The sequence below is a fragment of the Cygnus olor genome, chromosome 11 (genome assembly GCF_009769625.2).
Source record: "Cygnus olor isolate bCygOlo1 chromosome 11, bCygOlo1.pri.v2, whole genome shotgun sequence".
In the NCBI taxonomy this organism is placed as follows: domain Eukaryota; kingdom Metazoa; phylum Chordata; class Aves; order Anseriformes; family Anatidae; genus Cygnus; species Cygnus olor.
The window spans coordinates 16954182-16967970 of record NC_049179.1 but is presented as its reverse complement, the minus strand read 5'-3'; the positions used below and the strand labels follow the sequence as shown (position 1 = coordinate 16967970).

At 51.2% G+C, this 13789-nt stretch overlaps 1 protein-coding gene and 1 long non-coding RNA gene across 6 annotated transcripts; one reads left to right on the top strand and one right to left on the bottom strand.

Moving 5' to 3' along the window:
- Positions 1–411: 411 nt before the first annotated feature.
- NR2F2 (nuclear receptor subfamily 2 group F member 2) lies at positions 412–13579 on the bottom strand. 5 transcript variants are annotated; one of them, XM_040569510.1, is made up of 3 exons: positions 13040–13579; positions 5085–5633; positions 412–2018 (listed from the first exon to the last, which is right to left on the bottom strand). In XM_040569510.1, the coding sequence occupies exons 1-3, from the start codon at positions 13080–13082 to the stop codon at positions 1744–1746; spliced, it is 867 nt and encodes a 288-aa protein (XP_040425444.1). In that variant the 5' UTR covers positions 13083–13579; the 3' UTR covers positions 412–1743. The 5 variants fall into 5 exon arrangements, with proteins under 5 accessions (XP_040425444.1, XP_040425445.1, XP_040425442.1 ...); XM_040569511.1 differs by having other exon boundaries at positions 5085–5612; positions 13040–13577; XM_040569508.1 differs by lacking the exon at positions 13040–13579 and adding an exon at positions 7330–9021 and having other exon boundaries at positions 5085–5612.
- Positions 5621–11294, top strand: LOC121075838. The gene is made up of 2 exons (XR_005823185.1): positions 5621–6713; positions 10081–11294. It is a non-coding gene; the product is annotated as an uncharacterized LOC121075838 (long non-coding RNA).
- Positions 13580–13789: the final 210 nt, after the last annotated feature.

The following is a 13789-nucleotide window of genomic DNA, read 5'->3' as shown; positions in this document are numbered from 1 at the left end:
AAAAGATTTTTCGCCCCATTCTGATCATAAAATAGATACTGATCTCCAGATTTCTAACACTTTTTCACAACAATACCTTTCCTACGCAGGCACTTAAGTGTGACAAAAATAAGGGCCTTTTTTTTTTTCTCTTTTTCCAGAAAATCCATTTTTAATTAACATGAGGATTAGATGAATGGGGGATGATGGTTTACCATTTCAGCATGGTACTTCCTAAAACCATAGATAAACCACGAACTTAAGTCCTCCACCCCCATCCCGGAATTAAACAGGTAAATACACTACAGTACATCTGCTACAAACTTACTGTGACAAGTAAACAAATCAATCGCCTATGGACTTAAATGACTGCAAACTATAGAGAAGTAATGCGGTTTCTGAAAGACATTTATGACAGCCAAACAAGTTTCAGATATCAAATAATATTTTAATTTCTGAATACTTTCAATTTTCCTTGGAATATAACACACAAAGACTCGACCAAACAGTTCAGTTATTATAACTTTTACAGTATACAGAAATGTTGCACTTAAAAAAAAAAACCTTCAGTTTTTTTAAACACAAAACTGTAAACTCTAAGATACTGAATCAATCACGTTATCTATAAGTGCCAACAGTGTTATTTTGTCATGCTGATTTCAATGGTATTTTTTAAAAAGGGAAAATATCAACAATTATTATAATACAAAGGGCTTGCAAATATACAAACAGATAGAGGAGTTTAATAACAATTCATGATGAACTATGTGGAACCCAATTCAAATTACAAAAGTTCACTTTGCTAGTTTGTTTGCTTTTAAATCAAAACCGCAGTGTGTCTTGGACACGAATCCTTCTACCTATAATAAATCCCCACAGTTCATTTTCTGTCCGAAATATCAAAAAACCTAGATTTGGGGGGAGTTATATGACACGTGTGGTTCATTCGGGTCTATATAATTATAGCTCTCTCAGCTTCAAGCTAGATTTTGGGTCACCACCTTAAGTGCGCTTCCATCATTGTGTTGTTGAGTGGTTTTTTTTTTTCTCTTTTCCTTTCTTCCTATGATACTTTCGTGGACTCAGTTTTAATTCTTTCAGAACATATATTTTAAGGATACACAGTTTTTTTTTTTTTTTAAAGAAGCCAAGATTATATCAAAAATTATTATAGAACCACAGAATAAACTGGTTTGAAACCAGAAAAATACAAAAAAGAACAGCTATAGGTACATAGACACATAGGACAATTAATAATTTGGAAAAAAAAGACTTACTTTCTTCCATTCTGCTAATTTTCTCCAAATTTCCTTTAAATGCACTTTAAGCGAGAATTTTTTAAAAAGTTTACCCCAAAAAAAAGAAAAAAAGAAGAAAAAAGAAAAAAAGAAAAAGCCCACCATCGTTTCTTTTCTTCTTCTTTCTCCTTTTTCTTTCTTTCTTTTTTCTTTCTCTCTTTTTTTTTTATTTTTTACAAAAAAATGATAAGTAGCAAGTTTTTTTTTTTTTTTCTGAACGACACGGGAGTTTTTAATGCATTCTGTAAAAGTTCATTTGACAGTCTCTTTTTAAATTCACAGTCCATTAATTTTTTTCCTGTCTTCTCTTAGCAAACTTGTAACATCCTTTTACATCCTTTCTTAGCAGAAGGAAATTTAAGAAACAACCAGAACCCAAATGTCATTTGCTTTCCTTTCACTCTCTTTCATCTCCCTTCTCATTTTTTATTTTTTATTTTTATTTTTTTTCTCTCTCTCGAATATTTTATTGAATGGACATATAAGGCCAGTTGAAACTGCTGCCAGACAGTAACATATCCCTGATTAGGGTTTCTATGGGGGTTTTACCTACCAAACGGACGAAAAACAATTGCTCTATGACAGAAGAGGAGACAGTGCGAAGGGAGGGGAGACGTAGTAATAGCTTCCCGAATCGTGTTGGCTGGTTGGGATACTGGCTCCTAACATACTCTTCCAAAGCACACTGTGACTTCTCCTGTAAACTTTCAACATGGGCTACATCAGAGAGACCACAGGCATCTAGAAGAAAGTGTATTAAAAAAAAAAAAAAAAAGAAAAAGAAAGAAAAGAAAAAAGAAAACAATCATCAGATTAAAAAGTTTTTTTTTTTTTTAATTTTAATTTGATTTTTTTTTTAATTCGCTAGAATGAAGTGCGCCATTACCTTGCCCCCCAGAGCCTGAGTGGGTTTCACCAAAAGGGACAATCTCCCTCTTTTCTGCGTGCGTCTGCGTTTCTCTCTCCTGGAGGGTCTCGTTAGGATGGAGAGCAGCTCCAGGAGCGGGGGTCGGGGCTGCACCCCACAACCAGGAGGTGCCGCCGGGCCAGGTCCCTGCCTCGGGGTCCTGGGGGCAAGGCCGGGGGCAGGGAAAGCTTGGGGCGAAGGGGGGAGAGGCAGCTTCTCTTCCTCCCCCACCTTTGGAAAATAAGCGCGGAGAGCCTGAGCATGCGATGGGAAGGCACACTACTGATAGCGATGGAAATAATAATCAGCATCATAATAATAAAAAACTGGCCCAGCCAAGGATAATGGCGCCCCGGATCCAGCAACAGATTCTCCCCCAAAGAAGACAACGCGTTTTTCTTCAGTCTTTGAAACTGATTTAAGTGGCCCTTTAAAACTGATCTTGTCAGTTTAGCCTATTCAGAGGCAGCCATGCAAACTGTGATCTCTCTGTTCATTTGAGCTGTTTCTTTTCCCCCCTCTTTTCTTTTCTCTTTCTTTCTTCCCCCCCCTCCACTCCCCCCTCTTTTTTTTCCTCTTCTTCTTCTTTTTAAACCTAAAGGCCCTTACAAGAAGAAAACTCCCTGATAGGGTCTGGACATTTTTTTTTTTTTCTGATACGCTAAAATACAATAAGTTCCCTTTAAATCAGAGACGTCTGTGCTGAAAGAGCACAGGTTGTGACCTGACCTCCCTGTGGCTTTCCTAGGCACAGGGCTAACACATGCATATTCTGCGAGTCATTAGAACCCAGATTTAAAAAAAAAAAAAAAAAAAAAAAAAAAAGAGGCAGCAGCAAACATTATATGCATCTCTGTGCGTCTGCTTTCCATCAGTGGCTGTTATTGGGGTGCTGCAGGAGCCGCATGCGTAACCCAGCTTGTGCACGGGGCTATCTCCCCAGAATCAGATAACAAGAACCGTTTATCTAGTTGGGAGGCAATTTACACGCCAGGCCTCACATTTGGAAAATAGCAATAAATTTAAACAGTTACGACAGGATCGGACGATTGTTTTCTCAGAAGGCTAAAAAAAAAAAAAAAAAAAAAAAATAGTGGGGTTTTGGAGAAAGGCAGGGTTTCAGCTAAACTCGGGCGTGGGTGTGCGCTGGCCAGAGCCTGGGGCCGCATGGGAGCGTGTGTGGGATTCTCGCTGGGCGTTAGGGCGAAGGGAGAGGAAAATGCATCCTAAAAAGCGACAGAAAATCAAATGAGAGCCCCACGGCCAGGCAGCCCCACTCGGGATCCCCGTGTCCCCGTGGCGAGGGGCGCCCTGCCCATCGATCACCTCAGGACTTTAGCACGAGTGATTTGGGGGGGGGGGGGGGGGGGGGGGGGGGAGAAGTTTTTTATGTGTAAAGCAATAATATATAAAAGGAAGTTTAGGTCACGACCCAGAACCTGGACAAAGTCCAGAAAATGACTTCGTTCCCCAGACCCCCTTTAACACAACAAGGAACGGATTGTGAGCCCTTCTTTTCCCACATAAACTACATTTTTTTCCTGTTTCCTGATATCAGGCTTTAAAAAACTCCGATGAGTAATTATTTTACAGGTCCTGCTTCCATTCATATGTTTATCGCGTGGCCACTTTCCCAAGCTTTCGAGTGAATTACAGAATAAATATATGTATTTTTAAACTCAATCCCCAAACTTCTAGGGCTCCAGCACAGTGGGTTGCCGCTGCAGCCTTAAAGTTAGCAATCTGAGATAACGTATTGCACAAATTAGCGAGCAGATTTTTTTTTCAAAAAAAAAAAAAATATTTAGCCTCCAGAGTTAATATCAGGTTTATTACTCACCCAGGTTAAACTCTAGTGCAAGCTAATTAGATTTCACAACGCACTCAATTATTGCTTTATAACTCATGCACTATTTCGAGGCAGCCAAAGTTGACACATATTTTTCCCCCCTCTCTTTGATTATCCAAGAAACACCTCGAGCTCTGCCTCGGGAGAGGCGGGCTTGTGCCACCCCGGGACTGCACCGCCGAGCGGCAGCTTCCCTCTCCCTCCTCTCCTCTCTTCTCTTCTCCTCTCCTCTCTTCTCCTCTCACTTTTTCATGCTGTCCCTGTCTACTTATGGTAATGATCCCTTCGCACCCGCTACTCGCTTTGGACGCTGCAGTTCCTGCTGGGTACAAATGCAAACTTTTCCCCTCAGCTTAAATGACACAGAACTGCTCACTGCCACATTCTGTTTAAATCAGAGACAGCTCTTTGGAAAGTTGATTTATTTTATTTTATGGGATGGCAGGGAACATATTTTAAACTCAGCTTTGCGCATTTAACTTTTTTTTTTTTTTTTTAATTCAATTTTTTAATCCTGCAGGGCTTTTTTTTTTTCTTTTCCCTTCTTGGCTGCCCATAAAATGATCCTCTTTTTAAAGTGGGTTTCCCTGATAGGACGACTCGTATTTAACAACATCAAACAGATTTTTTGCTGCTGTTCGGATGCGTGTCATTAAATGCAACAACCCAGAGCTACACTGTTAAATAAAATATTATTTTCAATGGGAAAAGCGCAGTCTCTCGTGGCGAATGGGTGCCTCCCCCCCGCGCCCCCTCTCTTCCCCCTTCCCCAGCGCTATGCAGCGAGGGACCGGGGGGGCTGGGGGGGTCCCCTGCTCGTCTTTTCCTCGTCGCCGTGGCTGTTATTATTTAGCTTTTCGCTCGCCCTCCCTCGCAGGGGGGCTGCTGAGAGCCGAGGCCTCGCAGGGACCCCCCCAGAGCCCCTCTCCTTGCCCGGGGTGCCCGGGGGGGGCCGCGGCAGGGCCGGGCTGCGGGCAGCTCCCCTTGGCAAGAGCGAGCACTTCTCGGAGGGGCCGGGGGAGGGACGGAAGAGCAAAGAAACGCTGCCTACCTGAGGTGAAGAGGACTATGGCCTTTAAACAGCTATATTCTGCGGAGTCGACATGCAAGGCTTTCAGTTTTTCGACTTGCTCTTGGAAGATTCGTATGTGGTCCATAAAGGCGACCACTCGGTCAGCAGACATGGGCGAAGCGTGGAGGCCGGCGGCTGCCAGGAGCGGGGCTACGTGGAGGGGCATGGAGCACTGGGCAGCGTTGAGCACAAACAACTCGCTCCAGGTCAGCCTGAGCAGGGCCACCTGGTCTGTGATCTGCAGGTCTGGGAAGAAGGGGATATTCCTGGCCCACTCCACCGCGCTGAAGAGCATCCTAGCTGCCAGTTCGCAAATGTTCTCGATGCCCATGATGTTGTTGGGTTGCATGCACTGACTGCCAAAGCGGGAGGTGGGGTAGGGCTCGGCTCTCAGAAGAAGGGAGATATATCCGGATAGGTAGGAATGGCAGTTGAGAGGGTCCCCGTTTGTCAAGGCGAACTGACCGTGAGTTGGCTGTGTGGGTGGCATTCTGCCCCTCTGGACCGCTGCAGTAAATAAAGAAGAAACTACAGCTATTAATATCTGAATTGCCCCTCTCGCTTCAAACCCAGCCCGCTTTGTGTGCCGCTGCCTGCCGGGCTGACCCGGGGCCGGGGGGGGGGCTCCGGGGGCTCCGCTTCCAGCACCGGCAACAACAAAGCTGAGCCAGGCCGGCGGCCCCGGCGCTGGGAAACCCAGGATCCCCCCCCTCGTCCCCCCCCCAGCCACCCCTCCTGCGGCTCCGAGGGGTTCGGCTTTGTGCCCCCCATCGGTGCGGGGCGGCCCGGGGGCGGGGGGCACCGGCAATACGGTCCCCAAGACCCGGAGCACGGTCCCCCCCAACCGTGTTTCTCGCCCCCCGAGCACACGGGCGCCGCTGCTGCTGCTGTCCCCCCTCCCAGCACCCCCGGCCCCAGCCTCGCTCGGCCCTTTTATAAAAATAAAAATGAAGGCGGCCAGGGCAGCCCCCGCCACCCCCGGCAGGTCCCCCCGCCGGGCCGGGGGCATTATCCGGCGGCACCTTCCTCGGCTGCCGGTGGAAAGTGGGCCTTTCATTTTGTTAATAAATTTCCACGGTGACAGCGAGAGAAAAGGGAGAGAGAAAAAGGGCTCGGAGGCAGGGAGACGGCGAGGAGGGCGAACGCCTAAAACGTGCTTGATTTATATTTGTTCTCGCCCGCGTTACGAGGTTAGTTACTCTTGCAGAAACACAAAGAAGAGGAGCCCGGCAAGTCCCGAGCCCCCTCACCCTTAACCTACATAGCGGCGTCCAGCCCCGGAGCACGCACTGACAAACGGCAGGCTCACATTTCTCCTCTAATTTTATATCACAAAGGCTCGGCTCGCAGAGAAGCCGGGCACCCCTCACTTACTTCTGGGCTGCTCCTTTTCCCCCCAGCCTCCCCTTCTGGCCCCTGCCTCCGCCGGAGGGGCGAGGGCAGAGGAGGGAGAAGAGAAAAGTGAGCTAAGAAACCGGCGGGGAAGCGGGCACACGGCGCGGCCGGGCGCGCACCCACGCGCGGGGCTGTGCACGCGTGTATTTGTGGTTTTAAAGGAGGAAAATCCGGCTGGGAATCCACAGTGGAGTGCTGTAGAGCCTCGGTAGGGTGAGTTCCATTGTAGCAGTAATTCGAACCGCCTGGGTTCATAGAAAAAAAAAAAAAAAAAAAAAAAAAAAAAACAACTCGCGAGCTAAGGCAGGGTGCCGGGGGGCTCCGCGGGTGGGTGGGTGCGCGCAGCCGGGCGCACGGGGCGCTGCCGGGGCCGGGGGGCGACGCTGGACATGCAGCCCGGAGCACTAAGGACAAGCAAGCAGGCGTCAGAGCCACCGTTTCCTCGCTCGCAAAGCGGCGTGAAACTAAAAATCCACTGGCAATAAACCTCCATCAGCAAAATGAAAACAAACACAAATCAATTACGGGCGCGGGAGGGGGGGGGGGGGAGCATGCAAGAGCCCCTGCCTCCCCTGCCCACCCTCGCCGACACCTCTTCCTTCCATTACGAGAAAACTTTCTGGCTGTTTATTCGGGGAGGGGGGGAGGGAGCTGGCCGAGGGATTGGGGGGGGGGGGCGGGGGGTCAGGAGGGGGGGTAAAAATAAGAGGAGCAACAACAACAACAATAATAATAATAATAATTCAAAAGGAAAAAGGAAAACCAACAACAAAACAAAAGCAAAACGCAGTGAGTGAAAAAAATTGCAAAACAAATGAAATCCCAATACCTTCCCGTCTCATGCCAACTTTGAGGCATTTTTTGAGGCGGCAGTACTGACACTGATTGCGGTGGTGCTGGTCAATGGGACAGTTCCTGTTGGCACGACAAGTGTAGCTGAGATTCCTCCTTACACTCCGCTTGAAGAAACTCTTGCAACCCTCGCAGGTAAACTGGCCATAATGTTTGCCACTAGACTTGTCCCCACAAACCACACATTCAATGTGCTGCTGCTGCTGCTGTTTGTCTCCTTGGTTCTGCTGGCTTGGCGGGTTGGTCTGGGCTGGCGTACTGGGAGGGCCCCCGGGCCCCGGGGTCTGTGGGGTGTGCGGGGCCCCGGCCGGGGGTCCCTGCACCGGCGGGGCTTGCGAAGGCTGCGTTCCCTGAGCTCCGGGCACATCGTCCTGGGGGTCTCGCCACGCACCGACTACCATTGCCATATCTATTGGACACCGTTTCCAAACTTCCTGTTCCCCCTTTATTTTCAAAGTTTGTTTGCTTTGCTTTTCAGCTCAGCTTTGCAGCAGTCTGGGTTTTTTTTTTTTCCTCCTCCTCCTCTCTCTCTCTTTCTCCCCCACTCTCTCTTTTGTTGCCTTTTTTTTTTTTCCTCCTCCTCCTCCTCCTTTTTCTGCCCCTCTCAGCGGGGTCGGGGCGGGGGGAGCTCCCGGGGCCGGCGACGGAGGTGCGGGCGCGGGGGGGGGCGAGCGGCGCGGCGGCGGCCGGGGCTCCAGGAGAGCAGAGAGAGCCGGGGGGGTTGGGGGAGAAAAGGGGGAGAGACAGAGAGAGAGAGAGAGAGAGAGAGAGAGAGGAGGGAGGAAAAAAAAAAAATCTCTTCGGAGATCTCCCCCTCTCTCTCTTAGAGCTGATCTGCAGCAGAGGAGTTGAAGGAGGAGAGGCGGGTGTCGGGGGGCCAGGTCCAGGGAAGCTCGCAGTCAGCCATTCAGGAAAGCCATCAAAATAAGAATGAATAAAAGGTTAAAGATTACACACACAGCGGAAAAAAGCACGCACAGCTGAGGAGACTTTTCTCGGCGCGGAGAGCGGACGGTCTCGCCGTAGTTTTGGGAAGTCCAGCTTGCGGCAGCAACATCAACTGCGATCGCTTTGTTTTTGTGGGCTTTTTTTTTTTTCCTCCTCTTTCCTCCTCTCTCTCTCCGCTCTGTCTCTCCTCCCTCCTTCGCTCGCTTTAATTCTTCCTCTCCGCCGCTCCGCCCGGGCGCTGCTCTCTGCCTCCTCTCTCTCTCTCTTTTCTCTCCTCCTTTTTTTTTTTTTTTTTTTTTTTAATTTTCTCTCGGTGCGTGCGGGTGGGTGGGGGGGCTGTCTCTTTTATTAATTATTATCAGCGGTATCTCCCTGCCGGTGGCCGATCTCTCCCGGTGCTGCTGGTGCCGGTGGTGCTGCTCGGGCTCTTGCCGGTGCTCGGTCGCCGGTGGCGGGTGCCGGGGTGCCGGTGGCGGTGCCGGGGTGTGCCGGTGGCGGTGCCGGGGTGCCGGTGGTGGTGCTCGGGTGCCGCCGCGCTGCCTTATGCTGCTTGTGCCGCCTCGCAAGTGGGCTCTCGCCTCCGCGCCGCCGGTGCTCACGGCGCGGGCGGGGGAGAGGGGGGCGGCGGGGGGGGGGGGGGGGTTGCGAGGAGGGAGGGAGAGGAGGTGGAAGGGGAGGGAAGGGGGGGGGGAGGGAGGGAGGGAGGGAGGGAAGGAGTCAACTCGGCAGCGCAGCGCCCGGCCGGGATGATAAAAGAGGGGAGAGGAGGAGGAGGAGAGAGGGAAGGATCACAACCCAGCGCGCAGCATCGCTCTGGGGGGGGGGGGGGGGGGGCGCGCTGAGGGAGGGGTGTGTGTGAGGGGAGGGGGGGGAGCCCTTCCCCCAGCGCCCCCCCGGCGAAGAGGGAGGGGAGAGAGGGAGGAGGAGGGAACGAGGAGGAGGAGGAGGAGGTAGGAGGAGGAGGGAGGGGCGGCCGGGCGCGCTCCCCGCCGGCCGCTGGCCCCGCTGGCGGAGGGAGTGAACTTTGACACGGCTGCTGCAACTCGGCGCGCGTCGCCATGGCGACCGGGCGCCTTGCGCGGCGGGGCCGGCGCGGCCTGCCTGCCTGCCTGCCTGCCTGCCGCCTGCCTGACGGAGGGGCTGCCTGAGTGGCCCGCAGCGCGCGCGCCGCCCCACGGCCCTCATTGGCCCGCGCCGCCCTTGCGCGGCCTCGCCATGGCCGACGACGACGCCCGCGCGGTCCTAGAGGCCGCCGCCGCCGCCTCCTGTGGTGGCGGCCGTGGCGGCGGTGTGGGGCAGGGCGCTGCGCGCTTCGCCCCGCCGCCTCCTCCTCCTCCTCCTCCTTGCCCTCACCTGGGGAGCCCCCCCCTCCGTCACGGAGGGGGTTAAGGGGGTGAAAGAGGGGAGAAGTGGAATAAAAATGAAGTGGGGCGATGTTAGGAGGGGGATCAACCCCGAGGGCAGGCGCCGCCCCGCTCCCTGACCGGGGTAGGGCGAGGCCGGGGCCGCTCACGGCTCCGCCGCACCTGTGCGGGGTTTGCGCGGAGGTTCCGCGCCCGGCCGGGCTCTACCGGGCTCCACCGGGCCGGGCAGGGCGCTGGGAACCCCCCGTGCCCCCTCAGCGGGGTCCCGGCCCCGGCCCGGAGCCGTCCCGCTTCTCCCTCGCCCCCCGCCGCGCAGCGCCGCGGGGAGCCTGGGCTCGTCCGGCCGCTTTCAACTTTGTTTCTCTGCGCTTTTTTTGTCTCTTTTTAACGTGAATTTTCTGTCACCCGCCCTATAGGCGCGGCGAGAGCAGCAGCCGAGGGTAGACCCCCTAAGGACGCGGGGAGAGCCGCCCGTCTCTGCATACACCGCGACCGGCCGGGGGACGGAGAGAGGAGAGGAAAAAGAGAGAAAAATAAAGCAAAAAAAAGCAAAACCTGAAAAAAAACAACCACCCAAAACCTTCTCAAAGAGAGGGAGAAACACCAGCTCCCAGCCACGCATCCGTGTCCGCTCGCCTCCGGCCCCGCAAAAGGGCTCAGCGCCCCGCACCTCTCCCCGCTGCCCCCGGCTCTGTGCCGCAGAAATATCGGGGTCCCCCTCGCCGCAGGTGCTGAGGTGATGGGGAAGGTGCCCAAAGCCCCCAAAAGTGCCTTTGCCCCCCTGCTCAGCCCCCACGGACGGGGATGCTCGGAGGCTCGGTCTCAAAAGACGAGGCTGCGGCATCCCCGTCGAGGCTGCCGGGGCGAAATTCGCTCTCCCCGAAGCGGGGACCAGTTGGGGCCGGGGAAGGCTTTGAGGATGGGGAGAGGAAGCTTTCCCCGGTAAAAGGAGAGCAACAGCCTTCTGGTTCCCAAACAACCCGGCCACCCGGCCCCGAGGAGGTCACCTTTCGGGGACAGAGGGGGAGAAGGTGGGGGTGCAAAATGTAGGATAGTCACAGATTGTTGCTGATGTTGAATTTCCTGAGGAAAAAAAAAAAAAAAAAAAAGGCTTTCCTGTCTCGAATCTGACAAAGTAAACAGGATTAATTCACCATATGCAGAAAAAAAGCATTAATACAGTCCTGACAAATGCAGAAATCAGAAGAAAGCGGTTTTAGCAGGACCTACGATAGGAACAGTTTGAACGTATGATCGTAAAAATGAAAAGCCATTGATACACGCTTAAAAGCTGCCGTATACGCTGATTGCTCAAGCATTAATGAAGAATGCCCCAGATTAACTATTTGCTCTTGCAGGGATGTAGCCATATAACTATCTATTAGCACCATTAGATGCCTTGCTATTTATTTGAAAACACCCCTGCGAGGGGGTAGAGGCAGAAGAGGCGAAGGTAGAAATGGTCTGCAGCTAATTCTGCTAAATAATATCTGCAAGCCGAGCGCCTCGTGAAGAAGGGGGAGATTCCCAACTGTCCTTCTCCGAGCCCAGTCACAATAGAACCGCTCTCTTTGAAAAGTCAGACTGTATTGGTTTCCCCAAATAAATAAACGCATCCCTCCTGCCATTTTACTGCAGATGTAAATTTATTTTAATGAGAGGGAGTGGAAGGATTTATTTTGCTAAAATAGAGTTGGGGATAGAGCCGGTGTAAATCTTTGGGTTTTAAAAAAGAGGAGGAAGGAGGGGGAAGCTGCTTTCCCGGCAGAAAGCTGCCTAACAGTCCTCTAATTCTTTCTAGATTAAATCGCAATATGAATACAGCATCGAACAAATAGCGAGTTTCGCTCTGAACTCAGTGGAAAGCAGTTACGTCTAACAGAATTCAATGAATTCCTCTTCTCCCTCAATGTAGTATGTGTGTGTTTTTCTCTTCCACCACACTGAAGTTCCATGAATAGGGAAAGTGGCTCCTATTGTGTGCCTCTGAACTTCCAAGTCAATGCAATTTTTAACCACTGGCTTGTGGTACTTTGAAAATCACCAGGGGCTGTCAGAGTTGGGTCCTCTGAAAAATTTACAGTGCTAAATCAGAGCATATGCTGTGAGAGAGGAAAAAAAATTGCTTAAGATTGGAGCAAGTACAGTATCTGGCTGCCCCCTAGTGTAAGTCTCTTATCTGCCTAAAATTCAACTTTAAAAGAAAAGGATCTCTTAAAGGGAAACGACTTTTGGCTCACGTATGCATACGAGAATGAAACTTCTGTACATTTTAATCTGATTAATTCCTAAGGATTTAAAATTAATTGGCTTGGGCACTCCTAGACCGGACTATAAGATTTCTGCAGCAGGGTTTCTGCGAGCCCTGGACCGAATAGGTATTTTTAAGGCATAGTGGTAAGGGATGGGGGGGTGGGGGGGAAAGAGAGAGAGATCCTGTTTTGTGATTTTTTTTTTTTTTTTAAACGAGGAACCGTGCCTCGCACGCTGTTGTCAGAGCAAAACACTTTTGCTGCCTTAAGTCAGACCTGCTCCTTTTGCAATAATACAGGATAAATAATTGCCTTAAAGCCTGAGCCGCGCTGCCAACCACACCTTCGGCGGGTGAGTATATTCCGGCTTCTTTCCATTGTACGTGCTCTACCAGGGAAGCGACCGGAGGGGGAGAGGGGATCTCAGCACCAGACCTTCCCCACCGACCTTTTTTTTTTCTTTTCTTCTTTTTTTTTTTTTTTTTTTTATTTATTATTATTTTTGGTACCTAAAACTGCGGCCGCAGCCGGCGGCGCTGGGCAGGTGCCGCCTGCTCCCCCCCGGTCCGAGCCGTGCCCCCCCCCCCCCCCCCGCCTCCCCCTGCCCGGCCCGGCTCGGCTCGGCTTCGCCCGACATGGCCCGGCTCTGCTTGGCCCGGCTCGGCTCGGCCCGGCTCGGCTCGGTTTGGCCCAGCCCGGCCCGGCCCGGCTCGGCTCGGATCTCTGCCGCCGCTCCCCGCAGCCCCGGCCCCGGGCTCCGCGTCCCGGGCGCCGCTTTGGAAATGACTTTGAGGCGCTTTCCTGCCTCGGACCTGGAAGCCGGATTCCGGTCGTTGGGTTTCGCTCGCTTGTTTGTTTGTTTGCTGCTTGCTTTATTTAGCTAAAGGACGTGCTAGCTGCTGGTGCTGCAATTCCACCGAGTCGGGTCTCCCCCCCCTCCCCTCTTCCCCTCCTTAGAGCAACCCACGTAACCTTAGAAACGATCGTTTAAGACGCACGTTAGCTAACATTTGCTTTTTTGGATTTTTTGTTTTCCTTAAAAGAGAAACACAAGAATCACAACACATTGCCCGAAAAAAAAAAAGTGTCAAAGAAGAAGAAAAAAAACTATAAGTAAACATACCAAAACCATATTTGCCTTGTTCAAGGTCCCAAATCGCTTGCATCTTCCTTTTTCTACCTCTCCTTTAGTTTGGCAGGTGAAACAAACAAACAAAAAAAAATAATCAGACCGCTGTTTGCCCCCCAGAAAGATGTGCGTTGGGTAATTAAAGAGAAGTCTCCTTCTTGGTGTTTATCTAAGCGATTGTGCAAACTGATTTAAAAAAAAAAAAAAAAAAGTAAAGTTACAGCCTTCAGGGGGGAAAAAAAAAAGGAGGCAAGGTGAAGGGAATAGATTTCCTACAACCTAAAGGGAAGTGCTTTCGATGTATTATTAGCGATCAGCCTTGGGAGAGAGGAAAAAAAAAATCCTGAACACACTCTAACTTTACACAGACAAGATTTCAGGGGGGGCTTTGTACATAGCTGCTTAGGAATGTGCGCCTCGCCTTTAAGAAAAAATCCCCAAGCCCAAGGTAGGAGATGTCTTTGAGTGATCCTTGTCTCTCATTTCATTCCTTAGAAGGAAGAGCGTCTCGCTACACCTTGTTTGGAGCTGGAAAGGCGAGACTTAAAAAAAAAAAAAAAAATCACAACCCACCCTTCCAACTGGGGAGAAAAAAAAATAAAGGGGGAAAAAAATAAGAGGGAAATCTCCTAACTTAATGACTGTGGGGGTAGGATGGATGCGACCGATTCCAGCCCCCCCTTTCCCACCTCCCCCCTCCTGGGCAGGGAGAGAAAGAAAAAAAAAAAAAAAGCCAACCGCAAA